Here is a 22,859-nt window from a genome sequence, read left to right as displayed (position 1 = left end):
ACAGTGCCTGCCACATAGCAGGTGCTATAGAAATGCTTATTCCCTCCCCCTTCCCTTCATTCAAGATATAAGTTATTTGTGTATATTTCTTTCCCACTATCAAATCATAAGCACTTTAGAGCTGTATTTGTAATACATATTTTTATCAACAGTATCTAATATAGTTCCCTACACAGAGTAAGTGCTTAATAAATATTTGTAGAATTAAACTGAAGGTGGTCAACCATTTAAGAGCAAGCCACTGTTCTAGGTGTATGGAATACAAAAATGGAAAAAAAAATAACAGTTCTTGGCTTCGAGAAGCTTCCAATCTGACAGGCCTTTTGTACACATAACAGGGGCAAAAGGGAGGTAGAAACTGACATCAAAGAATTATAAAATCTCTGATTTAGTTAGAAGGAACTTTAGGGGTCAAGCAGTCCAACATATACCTGAACAGGAACAGGAAGGAAAGATAATGTTTACCTGGCTGAAAACAGTGAAGGATTCATGGAGAAAGCTTTCAAAATAGGAGTAACTTTAAGGGATGGGAGAGGCTATGTGAAGTCTGGAAGATGAGATGAACAAAAGCACAGAAACCAGAAGGGCAAGATCAGAACAAGGAACAGAGAGAAGTCCATTTTGGACAGATTACAGAATAAATAACAACAGCGGAAAAAAAAATTGGATGGGTGTGCAGGACTTTGGATGCCAGGATCTCAATCAGCGAGACAATGGAGAGCCATGGATGATTTTTCAATATAGACAAGATGTGATAATTGTAGTACAGTAGGAAGATGATTTGGGCAATTCTAAGGAAGATGGATTGGAAGGGGGATGGACTAGAGACATGGAAACTTTTAGGAGACTCTTAATAATACTCTGGACAAAAAGAAATAGTGGTTAAAGTGGGTGAGGAAAGGAAAACCCGTATATGAAGTATATTGTGGAGGAAGGTAAGGTTGTATGATAAATCAGAAGTATTGAATCTCCTTATTTCTGATTTCCTATCATTATGATTTTAAGTTTCTAAATTTAAGTAACCCCCACAGGAAGAAATCAGCTGAAGAGCTAATGTGAAACTGACAGACTTTGGTTCTAAGAAGACAAGAAAAACAAAACAAAATAAAATCTATGGACTAAGAAAAAAATTAACTTAGTGGGAAAAAAGTAGGGAAAAAACCTTCAGTCGGGCTGAATTTAGATTTTTTCTAACTGTGGAAGAAAATGACCTTAACTAATTCTTATTTTTCCCATCAAGGAAATGGCCTCAACTAGGTCTTTCCCACCAGAGGAGATTTTTCTCATATTTAAGTAAGGGTTAAAGAAAAGGTTTTTCTTCCTCTTTTTTCTCATCTAGAGGAAAGGGCTTCAATTAAGAATGATCACAAGAGTGGAAAAGCTTTTGTGTCCTTCTGAAGGAGAAGGAATAAAGGAAAAAATATATCAGGGTAAAGGAAAGGTCCTCAACTTGATCTGAACCGCAAAGTAGGAAAGCTCTAAAAGTCAACTCCTATGGCCTCAGCAATAAGATAAAAAGAAACAGACAGATGGGTGGATGAATGAATGATCAGATGAGAAGATGGATGATGAGAAGGAGACAGGAAATGGGCAGATAGTAGATAGATAGATAGATAGATAGATAGATAGATAGATAGATAGATAGATAGACAGACAGACAGACAGACAGACAGACAGACAGACAGACAGACAGATAGATAGATAGATAGATAGATAGATAGATAGATAGATAGATAGATAGATGATAAGGAAGGAGATAGATAGATGATAGAGAATAGATAGGGAGAGAGGAAGATAGGGAGAAGAGAAGAGGGCTCAGGACAGAACTCTGAGGGATACCTACATATCACAAGATTATAGACTATGACCAGGCTGGAGTTATACCAGAAATGTAGGGTTGGTATATTATTAGGAAAACCATGAATTCAATAAAATTCAATAAAAATTCAATAAAAAAATTCAATAATGACAAAATAAACAAAGATCATATAATTCTATCAATAGATGCCAAAAAAGTTTTTGGCAAATTATAATATCCATTTGTTATAAACAAATCATCAGAAAACATAGGAATAAGTGGACTTTTCCCTAAAATGACAAATAATATATTTTAAAGGTGCTACTATTACAAATAATAAACTATTCTTCATCATTTCTATTTGACATAGTTTTAGAAATGTTGGCTATAACAATAAGGAGAGAAAAAGAAATTATTAAAATGAATAACTATGGGTCTGAAAGAAACAAATTTTTTTCTGTTTGGAAATGGCATGAAAGTGTACTTAATGAATCCTAAAAAGTCAACTAAAAACTTAATAGAAACAATGAATTATTTCAGCAAACTTTCAGGATATAAAATAAATCCACACAAATCATTAGTATTCTAAATAATACTCAAAAAGCCAGCACTACATGGAAACATCCCACTTAAAATTACTACAGAATACATAAAATACTAAATAGTCTTTCTTTCAGAGAATAACTACAAACAAATGTTTAGGGAAATAAAAACAAACCTTAATAATTGGAAAAACATTAATTGCTCATCAGTAGAATAAGCCAATATAATAAAAATGGCATCACTACCTAAATTATTTTATTCAAAGCTATACCAATCACTACCAAAGGATTTTTAATAGAAGTAGGAAAAAAAGATCCCAAAATTCATTTGGAGGGGGAAAAGTTCAAAAATCTAAAGAAAAAAAGTAAAAAGAAATGGGAACTAAGGGGACCTAGCAATGTCAAATCTCAAATTATACTTCAAAGTATTAATTATTACAGCAATTTAGAACTGCTTAAAAAGCAGAGAGATCTACGAGGTAGAATGGATTAGGTATACCACAGATAGAAACAAATATATTTAAAATTCTAGGTATCTGATAAAAAGATTGTAGCTACTAAAATAAGGATTTGCTATTTGAGAAAAATTTCTGAGAAAATTAAGTTTAAACCAGCACTTCATATCTTAAAAAATGATTAGTGGGGCAGCTAGGTGGTGCAGTGAGTAAAGTGCCGGCCCCGGAGTTAGGAGGACCCAAGTTCGGATCCGGCCTGAGACACTTAATGCAAAAAAAAACTAGCTGTGTAACCTTGGGCAAGTTACTTAACCCCAATTGCCCTCCAAAAGGAAAAAAAAAAAAGATTAGCTCTTAATGAGCATACCACCCAGATGTAAAATTAGATAAACAATATCTATTAGATCTATGGAAAAAAGAAAAGTTCATGACCAAATAAAGGATAGTATTGAGGATCACAGGAGATTAAAATGGATAATTTTGGTTACATAAAATGAAAAGGATTTTACAAACACAAATCTAACAAAGCTGAGATTAAAAAGGGAACAATTAGTGGGTGGAAACTCTTTGCAAAAAGTTTCTCTAATAAAGGTCTTATTTTCCAGATATTTAAGGAACTGATTCCAATTTAGATAGAAAAATAGCCATCTGTCAATTAATAAATGGTCTGAGATAAACAGGCAATTCTCATGGGGAAAAAAAAAGTCAGGCTATCTATAGCCTTATGTTCGATCACTATGAATCAGAGAAATGCAAATTCAAGCAGTTCTGAGATCCTACTTCCCATTCATAAAGATGACACAAAAAGAAAATCATAAATGCTAGAGGGGCTGTGGGAAAACAGGCAGATTGGTGCATTGTTGGTAGACCTATGAATAGGCACAACTATCATGGAAAACAATGTGGAATAATACTCAAAAAGTCTCAACAGTATAACTTTGACCCAGCTTATATACAAGAGATTGTTAAAGAAAGAGGAAAAGGTCCTATATATACAAAAACCTTTATTATAACAGCTCTTTTGTGGGAGCCAGAAAACAACGGGAAATTAAAGAGATGCCCATCAATCAAGTAAAGGCTGAATAAGTTGTGGTATATGAATGTGATGGAATACTATTCTCCTCTAAAAAATGAAAAAAAAATACATTATTTCTGACATAGAGATACTTTTATGAACTGATGCAGAAACAAGAGAGTAGAATCAGGTAAACAATCTATACTATCACATCAATAATATCATAAGAAACAGTTTTGAGGACTGTTATAAACTGATGAAGAATAGAATGAAAAGAAGCAGAAGAATATTTTATTCAATAACGACTCTATAAAAAAGAACTCTGAAAGTTGTAACAACTATGATCCATATAATGACCACCATCATCCAGTCAGAGGACAGATGATGAAACATGACTATCTATGACAGGGAGATGATGGATTTAGGTCACAGAATAAGACATATCCACTCTTGTGTTTAACCACAGGGAATTTGTTTTGCTTGATTACAAATATTTGCTACAAGAAATTAGTTTTTCTTTTCTTTCCCTTGCCTTTTTTCTTTTCTTCTCTTTCTTTTTTTTAACCAATGGGGTGGAGGGTAGGGGTAGGTGTGTGAGAGAAAACAGCTTTATTTTAATTTTTAAAATGCAGAGAGTAGTGGCAGGAAGGCCACAGATGTAAAACGTTGCATTCCTTTTCAGATGAGGTCACTATATTAATTTTTATTTAGTTGTTTTACTTTGTTATGAGACCTTTCTTGAAGTGGGAGTAATCTGTGTTTATAATGTTAAAAAAAATTAACAAAACTTTAAAAAAAATTTTTAAGTACTAGACAAAATGGGTCAGATGGTGGTGGTCACAAGGTGAAGCAGACAGCATTTTTGCAATCTGAGGAAAAAGCTGTGCCATCATCCAGAAAATCCTGGACCACCTTTGTAGTCTCCCTTTCAAGAGGCTTAACCAGCACAGGTGAACCTTTGCTTGACAAAATGCACAGTTTTAACTAAAACTATTTCAAGACATCTCAGAGTTTCCCAGAAGTTTTTTTTTTAAAGCAATTGGGGTTAAGTAACTTGCTCAAGGTTACACGGCCAGTTATTTTTGTATGGGTGCTGAGTATCTGAGGCCGGAACCGATCCCGGGTCTCCCAACACCAGGGCCGACGCTCTTCCTCACTGTGCCACCTGGCCACCCCTAATCAATTGGGGTTAAGTAACTTGCTCAAGGCTACATGGACAGTTATTTTGTGTGGGTGTTAAGTATCTGAGGCCCAGACCGATCCCAGGTCTCCCGACTCTGGGCCAAAAGCTTTTGAGGGGAAAATCTGGCTTCACTTCAACATGACAACAGTTGGTAAAGAAGCACCAATATTATCAAAGTCTTTGCAAACCAGCCCTTGGTCATTCTATTTTAAAGTCCATGTATTTTGAAATGAAAAGGCACAGTGTTGGAAAACAGAGAGCATAACTGGCCATTGCACTTTTAAAAACATTTTACACACACAGACAGAGACAGAGAGGAGGGAGGAGAGAGACACACAGACACACAGACAGAAGACAGCCAGACAGAGACAGAGAGGCAGAGAGAGACAGAGAGAGAGGGGGAGGGGGAGACAGAGGGAGAGAGAGGGTGAGAGAGAGAGAGAGAGAGAGAGAGAGAGAGAGAGAGAGAGAGAGAGAGAGAGAGAGAGAGAGAGAGAGAGAAATACTGAAGGAGTTTTCATGAAAGGACTTATTCTTTTTCTGTGTGTGTGTACCAGAATTGGCCTCAAAACACTCAGTGCCTAAAGATATCATGTTTATTATAGGTGCCAACTTTCAAAAGAATTTGTTCTATGTACTTTGGCAAGAACAGTGATACTATAACTATAAGAGAAATGAGTGAAATATGGAAAACCACATGTGTGGACAAGAGTTTCCTTGGAGAGCCTGTTCCCACTAAACCTGCTATCAAGAAGACCAATGTCTGGTCTTCAAAGAGGTTATTTCCATTGGGGGGAAAAGATCAAAGGACAAAAAAAAAAAGCATTAAAATAGTTTGTTCTTTCCTCATAATGGTCTTATGGCTAGTCTTCAACCACAGGACCAGCATTTTCCTTGTCCTCCTGTGACTATCCATGAAATATTTAAGCTTACAAGGGAAGTGCTGATTAAGGGACTTTGGCCAAGTCATGTCACATTTCTGAGCCTCAGTCTCCTCATCTGGAAATTAGTGTTTATAAGATGACCCTGGGCAAGTCACTTAATTTCCCTGGGCCTTAGTTTCCTCATCTTGTAAAAGGACAAGGTTGGATGAGATGGTCTCCAACTCAAAATCTAATGGTCCTTTCAGCTTTAAGAGCTAATGATTCTAACTTTAAAAGAGTCTATGATTCTGGATGTTTAAAAAAAAAAAAAGAGTTTGGAGAAGGTTTATTTTAAATGAAAAAGTGGTCCAGAGCAGCATGAACTTTAGCCCAGGTCACCATAATGCATTCTCATTTTAAAAAGAAATTGTGTTAATGAGGGTAGATGGTTCTACAGGTGAGTGATGATGCTTTTCATGAAGGAGTCAAGACAAAAAGCATTTATTAAGCACCTACTATATGTTAGACTCTGTACTCATTGCAGGAGATACGAAGAAAAATGAGTACTATCCCTGTCCTCCAGGGGCTCACATTCTAATGGAGGAGATAATATGTAAACAGCTAAGTATAAGGGTATAAACAACTAAGTATAAGGGTACATACAAGTACATACAGGGTAAAAATTAGAGATAACCAGAGAAAAGACATTAATAGTGGGAGGGAAGGGAGGAAGGAAAGACCTCTTACAGAAGGTAGGATTGGAGTCAACCCATCCAAGTATCTAGTGCAAATGCTAATGTTGAAACTTCTGTGTGAGATCAGAAAAGAAACAAGCATTTATTAAGTGCCTACTGTGTGCCAGGAACTATACATACACACACACACACACACACACATACACACATGTTCTCATTTGATCCTCACAACAATCTTGGGAGATAGGTGCTATTATTATCTCCATTTTATGATTGAGGAAACTGAGGCAAACAAGAGTTAAGTGATTTGCCCAGGGTCACACAGTTAGTAAATGTCTAAGTTTACATTTGAACTCTCAGGTCTTCCTGACTTCAGGCAAGGGTTCCATCCATTGCCTACCAGGGCTGAGAAAACCAGCGTAAGACCAGAACCAGTCTACCCTGGAGTACTCAGAGTAACAATGATAACTACTTGTAGTCCCATGAACCTGATATAAGCCCTAAGCAGAAACCTGGCCATTCAGAGATATAACAGAGGGGCCCTGCCCGAGTTTAAAAGAAAAACCACCAAAACTTTCATTTAATACTCATTTAACTCTGCCTCAAACTAAAGAGAAGAAACACCCCTAGGTGTGAACACATTCTGCCACCTTTCAAAGGCAAACGCTGAATATTTAGCGATTCCTTTCAAACAGGTTGACTGTTTTGTTTATTCTAGTCAGATGGGTCTGAGGAAACCTGCCATTGGCAGGCCTGTTTCAGAGCAGATTGACTGGGTGGGTCTGAACATCCCTAAGTGACTATGCCCTTGGGTAGAGTCCATCAAGCCATGTGCAAACACAGACAGATTTCCACTGTGAGTCATGGTACCTTGCCCACAGGAGGTGTTCAATAAATATTCATTGACTTGAACCGACTGCCACATAATAATAGCCCCCAAAGAGGTCAGAGTAACAGAGCATTCACAGATCCTTTTTTTCATGTTATTCTTCTCCCAGGGACTGATGGAGGCCAAGGCCCATTAAGGGTAAGCAGCATTAGGAGAGAGCAATTATAATTGAGCGATAGCTGAAAAATAGGGGAAGAAAAGTGTTCCTTAAAGCCACCGCTCAGGAGAATTCATAGACTCTCAGAATAGAAGAACTAAAAAGGGTCTTTCAGGTTACTCAGCCCATCCACTTTATAGTCACCTCATTTTACAGATGAAGAAAATGAGCCAGAAGCAAAAGTGATTTTCCAGCTGATAAGTGGCAGAAACAAGACCTGAAACCATGTCTCAGCCAAAGGGCAGCTAGGTGATGCGGTGGATAGAGCACCATCCCTGGAGTCAGAAGGACCCGAGTTCAAATTCAGCCTCAGATACCTACTAGCTGGGTGACCCTGGGCCAGTCACTTAACCCTATTTGCCTCATTTTCCTCATCTGTAAAATAAGCTGGATAAGGAAATGGCAAACCACTCTAGCATTTTTGCAAGAAAACCCCAGTTGTCCAAAGAAAAAAAAAAAGAAGAAAAAAAAATACTTGAGCCAGATTTTGTGGGGCAGGGAGAGATGCTTTCTGTGTTTCCCCAGTGCTTATTACAGCTCCTGGCACATAGTAATCCCTTAATAAATGCTTGTAGACCAGACCTTACTATACCATTTTATCTACAAAAGAATACTGTAGGTGGAAAGACTGAAACTACTGCCTGATGTAGGAGGGAAAGTAGCAGGGACAGGTTGAGCCACGAGCTCACCTAAGGGGGAAACCTCAGTCTGGGGGCCAGTCTAATCATCCAATCCTATTCTCATTTGTTAACAGTTTCTTTTTAAAACTTAATTATCAACAAACGCAAATATTTGAATATATGAAAAAAGAAAAAAAAGAACAAGAGGACTGTGTATGGAACGATGGACTTCTGATACATACAGGTGTATACACACACATACACATACACACACACACACACACACACAATTCAAAATTTGCCCCAACAAAGAGATCCTGTTTATGTCATCTTCATTCACAGTCCTGTCCCACCTCCCCCCAAAACCCCAAGAAATGAGGCTCCTAAGTAGCATGACAGAACTAGAACAGGAGACCCTAGAGGTCATCTGGTCAAATCCCATTTTACAGGTGAAGAAAACTGAGGCCCAAAGATGTGTGAGTGATTTATCCAAAGTCATGTAGGTATATTAGGATTCGCATTCAGATCCCTTCACTTCCAATCTCTTTCTTTCTGATACCTAGAAAGGCTATTTCATCCCTCATTGGCCTTGAGGCAAGACTGCACAGGCAAGGTGACCCCTGCATGGCTATGGGGAGGTGACCCTCACTTCCTGAATTCCATCCCAAAGGAGAGCAAGCTCTGGAAGGTTTGACTATGCTGGAAAGGCTTCAAAGCATGGTCCCAGTAACAGACTGACTCTGTTCCCCTGAAGACCACCTAGTTAATCACAGGTAGGCTGACCACCTGGTGATGACTTTTTTTTTTTTGGCGATGATAAGAGAAGTCTCAGAACAGTAAATTTTCTACGCTCTCTCCCAGACCCTCAAAGAAACAGGAATGTGGATTTAGAGCTGAAAGGGGACCTTAATGATCATCTAATTCAATCCCTTCTTTTTACCAATGAGAGTTTGAAGGATTTTCCTAGGGTTACACAGGTAATAAAGGGAAGCAATATTGTTTGAAGAGCCAAAGTCATTTTGACTCTTATAAATACCCAAATTAACTACAAAGGACCTATGAAGGAAGATGCTATCTGCATCCAGAAAAAGAACTGACAAATATAAGTATGTATAGAATTATTTTACATATATATGTATGTGTGTGTACATATGTTTGTGTCTAACAGGAAGGAAAAAAGGAATAAAAAGAATGTTACACGATAGCTTTATCATATATTTGATATATATTTGAAAGGAATAGTAAATTATATGTAATAAATTTGCAGCTTCATTTACAATCACCTTTTTAAAAAAAATTCTACTATGTTATAGAAATGCTTGTTTCATTTCTTAAGTTCAGAATAAAAGTAATAAAATTTTTAAAAATAAAGGGAGGAAAATGAGTATTTATTAATCACCTACTGTGTTCCAGGCACAGTGCTAAGCACTTTTACAAATATTATTATCCCTGTTATACAGATGAGGAAACTGAGACAGGCAGAGTGACTAGCCTAAGGTCAAACGGCTCTTAAGTGTCTGAAACCAGATCTGAAGTCAGGTTTTCCCGACTCCAGGTCTACTGCTCTATCTAACCACTGTGTCACGTCACCTAGCTGCCTGATGAAAATAAGTTCTGCTTATATGACACTTTAAAGTTCATGGATATCATGGATAATCTCAATTGATTCTCACAACAAGTCTGTGAGGTTGGTGCTGTAGGCATTATTATCACCATTTTACAGAGAAGGAAACTGAGGCCATCTCAAAAAAAAACCAATAACTCAGCAGTGCTAAGAAATACTCTTTTTTTTTCTTTTTGGAGGGGGAAGGCAGGGCAATTAGGGTTAAGTGACTTGCCCAAGGTCACACAGCTAGTAAGTGTATCAAGTGTCTGAAACTGGATTTGAACTCAGGTCCTTCTGACACCAGGTCTGGTGCTCTATTCAACTGCACCACCTAGCCGCCCCTACTGAGAACTATTCTAATTTAAAGAGGCAGTAACAAGTCAAAGGGAGGTAACAGTCTCCCCACTCTACTCTGTTCTAGCCAGAGAGCACTGGATTTAGTTTTGAGTAGTGTTAAAACCAGAATTTGAACCCAGACCCTGTCATTTAAAAATCATTTAAACAAGGGGCGGCCAGGTAGCACAGCGAGTAAGAGCACCGGCTCCAGTGTCCGGATGACCTGGAGATCGAATCCCGGGCTCAGACACTTAGTACCCACCCAGAAACACCTGGCCGTGTAACCTTGAGCAAGTTACTTAACCCCAATTGCTTAGGGGCAGCCAGGTGGCTCAGTGAGTAAGAACACCGGCTCCAATGTCGGGATGACCTGGATCGAATCCTGGGCTCAGCTACTCGGCACCACACCCAGAAATAACTGGCCGTGTAACCTTGAGTAAGTTACTTAACCCCAATTGCTTAAAAAAAAATTATTATTTAAACAAAACAAAAGCATAATGAATACTTTTATTCCCAATAGGTAGGCTTAGGGCACTGCACCCAAAAAGGGAACAATAAACATTTCTTAATTGCTTGATTTAATATGTGCCTATCATAAACTCAGATTATTATTTAATAAAGGAATACAAGCATTCTGTTTAAGAGATGGAATTATAATTAGCACAGTTAGAGTGGGGGAGGAATGAACTGGTACTACACCTACCCATTTGGAATTTAAAGGAGTGCCCTTGGGTTTCGAAAAGTAATAGTAAAAAGGCAATGTTTACTCTGTGATATATGAGACATGAGGTTTTACAGTACAGTGAAAAGAATAATGAATTTTTCCATTGGATTGTAAGCGCCCTGAGGACAGGGACTATCTTTGGCCTCTTCTTGTATCCCCAGCACTTAGCATAGGGCTTGGCACATAGTAGGTCTTTAACAAATGCTTACTGACTGGTTAAACTGGAATCCCAAAGCACTGAGTTGGAGTCTCAGCTTTTCTATTCACTATCTATGTGATCCAGGGCAAATCATAACCCTCTAGACCTTTACTTTCTCATTTGTAAAATGAAAGGTCTGGGTTAGATGATCACTAGGTTTCCTTGTGCCTTTAAATTCTAATCCTGGGTCTTGGAGAACTTCATTGATCATCAAAGTTAGGACAATGAGGGCACTACCTTAATTAAACTACTCTAAGTGATGCTCTATTGAGTGACCACAAGGCTACTGAAAACCTACCAAGGAAAGGTCCCAGGCCATTTAAAACAGGAGGAGGAAGGTCCTATCCTAACCCCAAGCAAGACCAGGGGCACACCACTGGTGATACCTACTCCACCGGGCAGGGGACACTTCCTAGTCAAAGCCAAAAGCTTGTATGACTCAAATATCCTTTAGGCCACACAGCTGCAGACCTGTGTCCTGGTTCCAATGTTTTTCCAGGAGGCCATTCCAAAAGCAGACAATCATTCACAAAGGAGAGTGCTGATTCCAGGCAAAGGACTCCCTATTTCAAGCTAGTTTACAGTAAATTCAAGCAGAAATCATGCTCAGGGTTACAATGGGGAAGTACGATGGTATGGTGGAAACAGTCTTGATTGAGAGTCAGAAATTTGGGGTTGAATCTCTGCTCTGTCACTGAGCATTTTGAGTGAGATATTTTATCTCTGGGCCTCAGTTTCCTAAAGTATAAAATAACATTCTCCAATGTTATTTAAGTTAACGTTAATCTAAGTTACAAAAAATAACTTTGGTGAAGTCTAAAGGTCCCTCCCAACTCTGAAATCCTCTGGAGGCTGGCCTTCTTCACCTTTTCTGTCTCAAGAAGTATATTCTAGTAGGAAAGGACATCGGGGGAAGGAGCATCAGAAGGAAGATGAGGAATGCAAAAAGGGAGGAAAAGACCCATAACTATAGAGAAAGACATGAGAAACAAAATTGTCATCCCAAGGTTAAGAAACTCAAGTTAGTAAGAACTCAAAAAGCCCCCAATCACAGCAAGTCACATCTGCCTAGCTTTCTGTTTTTGAAGTTAGCAAGCAATTGACTTGGTCTCTTATTGTAAGGATGTGGACATCAGGCTTCCTCTGATTTTCATCTGACCACATGCATAAGCTCACACGAACACACACAGCCTCCCACGCACACAGAAACAACCAGCTTACCTTGCTTAACCATTTTAGCCCTGGTATTGTATTTGAGTTTATTTGTTCTTCCAGCCATGGGCGCATTCGCATCCTTTCCACAGGCATAGTTCCCTTTTAAAGAAGGAAAAAGACCACATCAGATGGTTTTACAGCTGGATTCGCAGTTATAGAAGACAGTTCTGCATTCTTCTCTGACTTCTACATCTATCTCCAAAGGTACAATTTGCAGAAAAAAAGTAAATTCTGGCTCTTTGTATTGTAGATAATCGTTTATTTTCCATTTCAGGGTCAAAACCCATTCTCCCTTGCATAGTATAGGGGAGAGCATCCGTTACCTGGTCCATTTTATATCAGCTGACAGGTGGGATTGCCAGCTCATCCATCCAGATAGATGTCTAGACAGCAAAAATTCCCTAAAACCAATCTATTCTAGAGCACCTGCCCTGGAGTCAGGAGGACCTGAGTTCAAATCTGGCCTCAGATACATAACACAAGACTAGCTGTGTGACCTTGGGCAAGTCACTTAACCCCAATTGCCCTATCTTCCCCCTTCCAAAAAGCAAAAAGAAAAATATTAAATATATATATACATATATTATATTTTTTTTTAAAGCAATCGGGGGTAAGTAACTTCCTCAAGGTTACACGGCCAGTTATTTCTGGGTGTGGTGCTGAGTATCTGAGCCCAGATTTGATCCCCAGGTCATCCTGACACTGGAGCCCGTGCTCTTACTCGCTGAGCCACCTGGCCGCCCCTAAGCAGTTGGGGTTAAGTAACTTGCTCAAGATTACACGGCCAGGTGTTTCTGGGTGGGTAATAAGTGTCTGAGCCTGGATTCGATCCACATGTCATCCCGACACTGGAGCCGGTGCTCTTACTCGCTGTGCTACCTGGCTGCCCCAAAAAATATTTTTAAAAACAATCTATTCATCTGCCTTGAGGCATACCCCACCATCACACAGACACAATTTCAGATACTTAGCTTGTGTTTTAGACCAGATATTTTTAAATATCCCAATTCTATACTTCAAGAATAGGGAGATGACCATTAAAGGCATAACTGAGATGAGGAAGGAGTGTGGTATTATGAAAAGCACTCTGGCTCTAAAGTCAAAGGACCTGAATTCAAATCTCACCTCTGATACTAGCTGTGTAAGCTTAGACAAGAAACCTAACCTCCTCTGGCTTTGGTTTTCTTCTATGTAAAATGAAGGAGTTGAATTACATGTCTCTTCTATCACTAAATCTGTGGTGCTGCAATTCTGGCAAGTATTTGGAGCCTTTATAGTCATTCTGAGCCTTTTTGTTATCTGAAGCACCGTATTTACTTGTGCTTCAGTCATTCAGTCATATTTGACTTTTTGTGACTTCGTGAATCATGGTAATGGCAAAGTGGTTTGCCATTTCATCCTCCAGCATATTAAGACAAACAGAAGTTAAGTGACTTACCCAGGGGCACACAGCTAGTAAGTGTCTGAGGACAGATTTGAACTCAGGTCTTCCTTACTCCAGGCCTAGTGCTCTATCTACTTAGCTATCTTAGCTTCCTCATACAACATATATGCTATAAATTGTTAACATGGCATTTTAAAACCCTAAATTAATCATTCATTTTAATTCTCATGTGCCCCTTCCATTTGCCACCATATAGGATCAAAAGTGCATATAAACAAAAAAAAAAAAATAAAATAAAACTATTAATAGGTTGTCTAGATGGTGCAGTGAATAGAGTCCTGGCCCTGGAGTCAGGAGGACCTGAGTTCAAATTCGGCCTCAGACACTTAACACTAGCTAGCGGTGTGACCTTGGGCAAGTCACTTAACCCCAATTGCCCTGCCTTCCCCCCTCCAAAAAAGCCAAAAAAAAAAAAAGTGCATATAAATACTCCAAAGCACCCTATCTAGTCAGCCCCAGGACACATCCTGTCTTGTCATCTTCCAGAAGACTTGGGCTCACCTGGACAAATTGTTATCTACCCCATCCTCCCCTCTGTCACTTCTTCCCCTCTCATTTCCTTTTGCTCTGGGAACAGCAGCCAAATCAACTTGACCACTGCTACTGGAAAAGGCACGGGAACCTTTGGACCTATAGATCCACTCACAGGCCCTGCGTCTAGCCAGACCAATACTCCCTTCCTTCTCCATCACATAGTGAATAGAAAGACAGACAGACAGACAGATAGATAGGTAGGTAGGTAAGTAGGTAGGTAGATAGGCAAGTAGGTAGGAAGATGAATAGATGGATAGATGGATAGATAGATATAGAGTTAGATAGATGATAGATAGATAGATAGATAGATAGATAGATAGATAGATAGATAGATAGACAGATAGATAGATAGATAGATAGATGATAGACAGGCAGGCAGATATGGGGGGGAGAGAAAGATTGATAGAGATCAATATATAGGAAACAAAACAGAGATAGAGATCAATTTATCAATATACATAAAATACATGATATATCAATATCTGTAGGTAGATATATCATATATAAACTACTATCTCTATATAGATATATTAGCATATATCTACATAGCAATCTCTATTTTGTTTCATATATATGTATACTCACACACGCAATTTCAGAGAGACTTTCCTTGATTAGAATGTAAACACTTTGAGGTCAAGGAATGTCTCCCTTTTGTAGTTGTATCCCCAGCACTTAGGGCACTGCCTGGAACATAGTAGGTCCTACATAAATGCTATCTTTCATTAATTCATTAATATATCCTGGATAAAAAACTATGTCCACTTTACAAGTTCTTTAGTCTTCTGTCACCCTTTTGGTTTTAATAAAACATTCTCTGTCTGTTTGTTTCTCTCTTTCATCCTATCTCAATTCTACTAATTATTTTATACCTAGAAATTCCCTTTAATCAACCAACACAAGTCTTCTCTCCTTTAAAGTTCTCCTTTAAAATTCCTTTCCAAGAAGTCTTTCCTGATCTACCTTCAATAGCAGGTTTACAAAATTAAAAGTGTGTTCCTGATTTCTGGGCATTCTCATCCCATCTCCACACAGAGTAAAAATGAGCAAACTGTAGCACGTTACAGGCAAAAAATTATGAAAGATCAGTAATATATAAACAAAGTCAGTTTATAAAGAGAAGTGTATAAACAGGAAAAAAGAAGGCTCATTCACACAGAGAGAGTGTGGAATGACTGGTGGATAGCCACCCACAAGCTCTCTTAGTAGCCACACAAAGTCACAGGAATGAGAAGAAGGTCCCAAGCACATTTAGAGATAATGCCTGATTTGCTTTTCACCAAGTTTAGCCCCAAAAATAAATAAGACTAACATATTTCCGGTAAATTTTCTTCCCTTTCCCTTATAAAAATAAACACACTCAGCACTGGGACTCTCGCCCTGGGATTAAGCTAAACTGATCGATGAGTGAAGGATCACAAAGCCACCTAAACCACTCATTACCTGGTCCCACACTTAGAACACACTTCCCATCAGATGCAGCTGTCCACCCAGCCATCAGTCAGCTCCCTGTAACAGGGACCTGTAACTCCCTGAACCAAAGTACCCTTCCCTGGACATTGCTCTCTTACATTTGTTTCTTCCATCGGAATGTAAATTACTTTAGAGAAGAAACTGTTGGTCTTTCTTTATTTCTGTATTCCTCCAGTCTGTCACATAGCACAGTAGATATGTAATAAATGCTCTTTCATTCATTCATTCATTCATTCCTCTTCATCATCCCATTTTCCAAGTCTATATCTAAGAGCTGGGCTCAGAAAGAGATTTATAGCATTTGACAACCTGGATTCTCAATAGTTACCACTGTTTCAAGAACACATATGCTTCCCTTCTTAAAAAGGATCTCAATCAACACATACTAAGCTTAAAAACCTAACATGAAGCCATTTAAAAGGTTATTAGACCAATTAAAGATATAGTAGAGATTATCCCTCACATGCTAGATTTGTGGCTCAGACATATTTTTTTTTAATTATCACTCATTACTCTTTTCCAAAACCAACCACTTCATACCAATAGGTCTACTCAACATCTTCCCCGCCCAAACTACCTTGTGTTGGCCCACAGCCATGCCTTCCCTTCACCCCCTACTTGAAATGACCCTCTTCTCCTCTCAGCCTGACTAATACCCATCCTTCAAAATCCAGATCAAGATTCACCTCCTACATATGGAATGTCCCCACACCAATTCAGTCTGACTTCTTAAGCCTGAGAGCATTGAGTTGGCCCATTAAAATCACAAATTTAGCAACTGATCCTGTATTAACCTATGAGATTATTTTGTGAAATTCTTTGTTATTCTTCATTATAGTGCTACCTAACTCTTATTTAACTTATTACTGTTTTGGCATTAGTAAAATAGCAATTATAGTATTAGTAAATAATAGTATTATTATTTAACGTTTTTTTTTTCTTTTTGGAGGGCAATTGGGGTTAAGCAACTTGCCCAAGGTCACAAGGCTAGAACGTATGTATTTTTTACCCTATCTCCCCAACTAGAGGAGAATTGCTACTTAAGAACAAGAATTCAATCTTACTTTTTTGCATTTCCTAGAAGATCTAGCAGGGCTGGGGAACCTGCCCCCACCCCTGGCTAGGGCAATGTTTTGAATACACTAAAAAGGAGATTCAGTGTCACTTGTGAAGAAAAAGAAAAGAGTGGCATCGTAAATAGAGCACTGGCCCTGGAGTCAGGAGGACCTGAGTTCAAATGCGACCTCAGACACTTGATACGTATTAGCTGTGTGACCTTGGGCAAGTCACTTAACCCAAAAGCTCTGCCTTTCCCCTTCAAAAAAGAAAAGAAAAAGGTCAATTTGTATTGCTTAGGGGAAAAGTGTGAGAGGGGGAGAAATGTCCAAAGAGAATGTGAAGATGAGATGGGGCTAGGTTGTGAAGGACTTTCAAAACTGAACAGGGTTTACATTTTATCCTACAGGGAATCGGTAGTGTCTAGAGGTGATTTGAGTATGGGAGCCATAGGGCCAGACCTGTGCTCAAGGCGACGAGCCAACTCCGTCAGAGACTGGAGAAGAAGAGAGAGTGGGGCATTATGTCAGCAATCTGAGAGGTGAAGAATGGGAGAAGGAGCTCATGTCAAGTGGCCTCAATTTTCTTGGTTAAATAACGGTCAAAGGGGAGGGGGGAGGTGTGGAGGTCTTGAGGAGTGAAATGAATCCTTCAAAGCAACACTACCTAAACCATTTCATTCATTACTTAGGTTTAATTGTATTTAATTATGAAATTTTGTTATTCTGTATTTGACAGACATTAACAAATGCAAAGAACAGAATAATAAGATTGGATAGCAAACTGCAAATCTCTATTACATCTACTTAGATTTTATAAATGATAGATATAGACATACATACATACGTGCATATGCATGTATACATATATGTATGTGTATGTACATATACATATATATATAAAATTTGTAAAATAAATTCAGCCTGCTAGTTCCAAAACCGTCCCTCTTATCTGTATTTCACTCTAAAAATAGTTTCTGTTATCTCCTAGAATTTAAAAAATGCTTCACCTTCCCCCCTCGAAAAAGGGGGCAGCTAAGTGGCACAGTGAATGAATAGAGCACCAGCCCTGGAGTCAGGAGGACCTGAGTTCAAATCTGGCCTCAGACACTTGACATGATTATTAGCTGTGTGACCTTGGGCAAGTCACAACCCTAATTGCCTTGCCTTCCCCCCTCCAAAAAAAAACTGCTTCACCTTCCCCCTCAAAAAAAGGGGGCAGCTAGGTGGCACAGTGAACAGAGCAACAGCCCTGGAGTCAGGAAGACCTGAGTTCAAATCTGGCCTCAGACACTTGACATACTTACTAGCTGTGTGACCTTTGGCAAGTCACTTAACCCCAATTGCCTTGCCTTTCCCCCTCAAAAAGAAATGCTTCACTGACACTAATATTCCTTCTTTTTTTTTTATCCCACCACTGGTATCACTAGCCTACCTCTGTCCTCCCTAACAGTCCCTCCCAACATTTTTTTAAAAACCTCCCTTGTGATAAGCAAGCAGAGTCACATATAAGAAAACCCACACTTCTACCATGTCTGACAATGGACGTCTCATGCTCCAGAGCTCCATGTTAAGGACTCTATGAGGGACTCTTTGAGGGACTATATTTTGCCTCCTTTTAAATCTCTAGCACAATTCCTGGCACATAGTAGGCATTTAATAAAAGTTTATTGCTTGATTAACTAAATGATACTTTTGGTTCTACTAAAAAATGCTTACAGATTAACTGAATGATATGATATTTTTGGAACTCCTACTACCACCACCAATAACAATAATAATCATCCTCACTAGAATTTATATAGAATCTTAAGGTTTTCAAAGTTCTATACTTATGTTATCTCCTGTAGCTCTCACAGCCCTGGAAATTAAGTGAATAAAAGTGATGATTATGCTATAAAGATAATGAGCTTTCAGTCAATTTAATTTGAAATGTCAAGCGAAGTTTAATGTGTTGGAAAATAAGGTTAGTGTAGTAGAAAGATTTGGAGTCAAAAGTCCTGGGTTCAAGTCCTAGCTCTCCCAAATCTCAAAAAAGTCCTTTTACAGCTCTGTGTGTCTTTGTTTCCTCCTATCTAAAATGAGAGGTGGGACTAAATGACCTTTTAGGTTTCCTTTCATTCTAAATCCTATGTTTTTGCCTTCTAAAAAACAAGATAACATTACTAACTCAAGCTATCTGAGTAATGCTATTTGCTGATTGATCCACACTGTTTCCTGTGCATAAATAGTATTTTCAACCAAAAGAACTTACTGCATCAGAGCTATTGTCTCTATTGTACCATGCGATCTGGCAAGCTGAAATTAGGCACCAAGTTCTGTCTTTTTTTGTAAAGCCTCTCATGAATTCTTTGCCTTATATTGTCATTGCTATGGCTTTAATTCAGGCCCATATTATCTCATGAATAAATATCGTAGCAGCCTACCAGTCTTATCTCTTTTCCATTTTTCTTGTATGGAACTGGCAAGTCAATATTCCTAAATCAGCTTTGACCACGTCACTCCCCTGTTAAGAAATCTTTTAACAGTTACCCAATAACTCCTTGGCTAAATGAATGAATTACAAGGTATTTTTAAGTGTTTACTATGTGCCAAGTACTGGGGTCATCGGAGAAAAGAATCCAGTACCTCCCTTCAAGAAGCACACACTCTTAACTAAAGGAGACAGTATATAAAAGAGAGTCCGGCTATAAGATGGACAAAAATACCCAGAAGACCAAAGGGTTCTGTGGCTGGGCAGATGATATAGTCTAGGAGGTTTTTCAGTGATATCAACAGGTCAGATGATAGTGGGGCATATATGGGGAGCATATATGGCATATACAGGGCATAGAAACTGGGCAGATGTCAAGTTTTATAGGATGTTAGGATGCAGTAGCAGAAGGGGTAAAGCCTGATGGTCCTCCATGACACCAGCTTCTCATCTCACTCTCCTTTTTTTATCTGCAGCTCTGCTTGGTTTCAACACCAGGGAAGAAGGTGTCCCTTCCAGGATAAGCTGGTATCACTGAAAATCTCCTCTTCTTGCTGCCTAATTCAGTCTTGTAACCTCATTACTTTCCCAGATCTCTCAGTCTCCTCTTTCCTCTGACTGGAAGGCTAGAGGGTAGAGCATTAAGTTCCTTTTCTTTGTAGAGGCAGGGATGGGACTTTCCTGGCTAACTCTCAGAACATAGTGTGCCTTCCACCCAACCCCTTTCCAGCTTCCTTTTGTTTCTTTCCCCCCATTAGATTGTAAGATTAGTGCAGTGACTGGCACATAGTAGGTATTTAAATAAAAAGCTATTCAATTGAATTGATTCCTAACCCATCCAAGTGATGTGAGAGTTGAGCAGTTGGATGTGTCTGGTCAGTTTAGGGCCAGAGGAAGGGGATGACAGGAAGGCAAAGAAGCACATTCAAGGTCTTTGATGCTCCAAACCTGTTTTTCCTACTTTTTCTTCAGCTATTCCCAAAAATGAATCCTCTAAAGTCCGAGTCCAGGTCTAGACTAACCAGGCTAACAACTCCAAAATGAATAAACTTTAAAACTGGGCAACAGGCTTGAGGTAGGATTGTCTGGCACTGGTTGGATGATATTATAGATGGCAGTTTAATATTGGAGTGGGGTTTGGCTATAAGGCAACATTGTGTGGGGCATACCACTAATCATACCATTGTATGTGGGCATACCTACTAATCAGATGGTAAACTCCCTGAAGGCAGGAATTACTGGTAGATTTCCATTTGTCAGGTATATTGTAGAAAGGCGTATTTTTCAGATATGGGTTAACTATGGATGGCTACCAGAGTCCCTTTGAGTTCTAAAATTCTGTAATTTTATTTATCTATATTATGTCCCTCCATGGTAACTATCACAGTGCCTATTACTTTGTAATTAATTTCACAGAATTTCAGAACTGCATGGGATTTTAAAGATCATCTTTTTCAGCGCCCTCATTTTACAGATGAAGGAACTAAGGTCAAAGAGTATCAGTGCTTGCCCAAGATTACACAATTCACTTGCCTCATAACTGGAAGAACACGCATCTCATACTTCCAGGATTCAAGTCAGTCCTTTCTGCTCAGAGGCCACACTGAACATATTTCCCCATACCTCATTTTATCAGGAATGGAAAGCAAATTTACATGGGATTCACATTCTAAAATGTGAAAACTGGAAATATTGCAAATGGGACTCAGTTACCCTATCTATAAATAGTAATAATAATCACATTGTATTTCGTGATCTCTAAGGTTACTTCCAGTGTTTAATTTCTAGAATTCCATGAAATCCCAGATCCATGCTAGAAATCAGACTGAATACAATCAAGTTATTAAGAATTTCTTGGCATCACTGTCACTCCTGGTTTCTCAATTAAGGGTTTTCTCTTGGTTTTATTAGAGGGAATTGCAACTAAAAAAAAAAAAGTCCTGTTTCACAATATAGTCTACTCTGGTGTCCAGCTATCATTGCTACCAATAGAATTCATTTTGCAGTTGTAACTGGGCAGGCTAATTAACCTGGAGCCTGCTAAGGTCCTCTATTTAACACAAGTAAAATGTCAATGGGAAAAGAAAGGAAAGGGGAAAAGCATTTCTATAGTGCTTACTATGTGCTAAGGCACTGTGCTAAGGACTTTTTACAAATACTGCCTCATCTGAGCCTCACAACAACACTGCAAGGGTGTGGATCTCAGTGATGGAAGTTCTGATTTGGAGTGAGTGCAAACACCTAACCTACTCTACAAAGCTAGTCAGCCTCAGACCACACTTCTCAACTCATCCAGCCAATTAGAATAAGCATCATCTTGGGCTTGGGACTGAATGGGCGTTGCCTCACTCAAAGTGAGAACTTGAAAAGACCTTAGCTTAAAAAGGCCATCCTGGGCCATCTCTAGTTATCCTGACTGATGTCTGGCCACTAGATCCAGATGTCTCTGGAGGTGAGGCTGGTGACTTTGAACAGGCCTCCCTCACTCAAATTTAATTCAGCTGCAAGTACTGTCATCATCTCCCTGATGTCATGGTCCTCTTTGAGAAAAAAAGACAAACCACAAGCCTCCAACAACACCCTCCAGAGATCATGCCTCCCTTCCCCTCACCAGAAGAGTTAACTCATTCAACTTTAGAACTCCCATACAGGAGCTAAGTAGCCCTGCTTGGTGAGGAAATAAATGTAAACTCAGCTCTCCCAATAAACCTTCTTCCACTTTTCTGCCTCTTGCTTTGAGAATAATAGTCTAATCAATACTACCACTGTTTCTGGGAGAGCTTGACTATGGACCACCTTATAGCTGTACTCACCATCTCTGGAACTCCTAGAAAACCAGAACTGATTTCTCTAGCAACCATTCCCCTATAGTCTGCTTTCCCCTTTTTGAAATCAGAGACCATCTATCCTCAGGGCCCAGAGTAGTACCTGGCAAATAGTAGGTGGTTAATAAATGCAGTTTTTTTATCCATTCGTTTTTTGGTTGTTTTTTTTTTTTTTTTGCTTTTTGGAGGGTAATTGAGGTTAAGTGACTTGATCAAGGTCACACGGCTAGTTTTTGTGTTAAGTGTCTGAGTCCAGATTTGAATTCAGGTGCTCCTGACTCCAGGGCTGGTGCTCTATTCACTGCACCACCTAGCCACCCCAGTTGACTTGTTCTTTAATTCATTTATTCACATTGCTTTTACAGGGCACAATTGACTAAAAATTCAGAACTAGGCTCTCTTCTTCTTGTGCTGCTCATGCCATCTCTATCTGAGACTCAAATTCCACATAATAGTAATATATTTTGGTACCCAGTAATTTTACCAACAGGAAGCTTGACCTTTGATTTTTCTACAGCTGACCAGTCAGAAATCAGAAAGTCAGATTTCAAATTCAAAAATATATGTTCCTTAGAAAGATATTTTCTGACATTGCCCACTGTTGAGGTTTTTAAATTGTTCTAGATGAAAAAAGAGGAAAAGGACGCATGTATGCAAAAATATTTATAGCCACACTTTTCATAGTAGCCCAAATGGAAAACTAAGTGGGTGCCCATCTACTGGGGAATGGCTCAATAAATTAAGGTGTAACAATGTAA

At 38.9% G+C, this 22,859-nt stretch overlaps 1 protein-coding gene across 26 annotated transcripts in view; it reads right to left on the bottom strand.

Moving 5' to 3' along the window:
* The window catches only part of IRF2 (interferon regulatory factor 2), a 141,740-nt gene that overhangs the window by 43,512 nt on the left and 75,369 nt on the right, over positions 1-22,859 (bottom strand). For all 26 annotated transcript variants that reach the window (XM_069096298.1, XM_069096165.1, XM_069096347.1 and 23 more), the window contains one exon: positions 12,304-12,396. In XM_069096298.1, coding sequence (XP_068952399.1) covers positions 12,304-12,396 — 93 coding nt within the window. The remainder of the gene's footprint in view (positions 1-12,303; positions 12,397-22,859) is intronic.

This window comes from Petaurus breviceps, unplaced genomic scaffold (assembly GCF_028583685.1).
Source record: "Petaurus breviceps papuanus isolate PSGF00001 unplaced genomic scaffold, PetGlider_PUasm1.0 126, whole genome shotgun sequence".
NCBI classification, from domain to species: Eukaryota; Metazoa; Chordata; class Mammalia; order Diprotodontia; family Petauridae; genus Petaurus; species Petaurus breviceps.
Note: the sequence above shows the minus strand (reverse complement) of the source record. Positions and strands in the feature narration are given on the sequence as shown.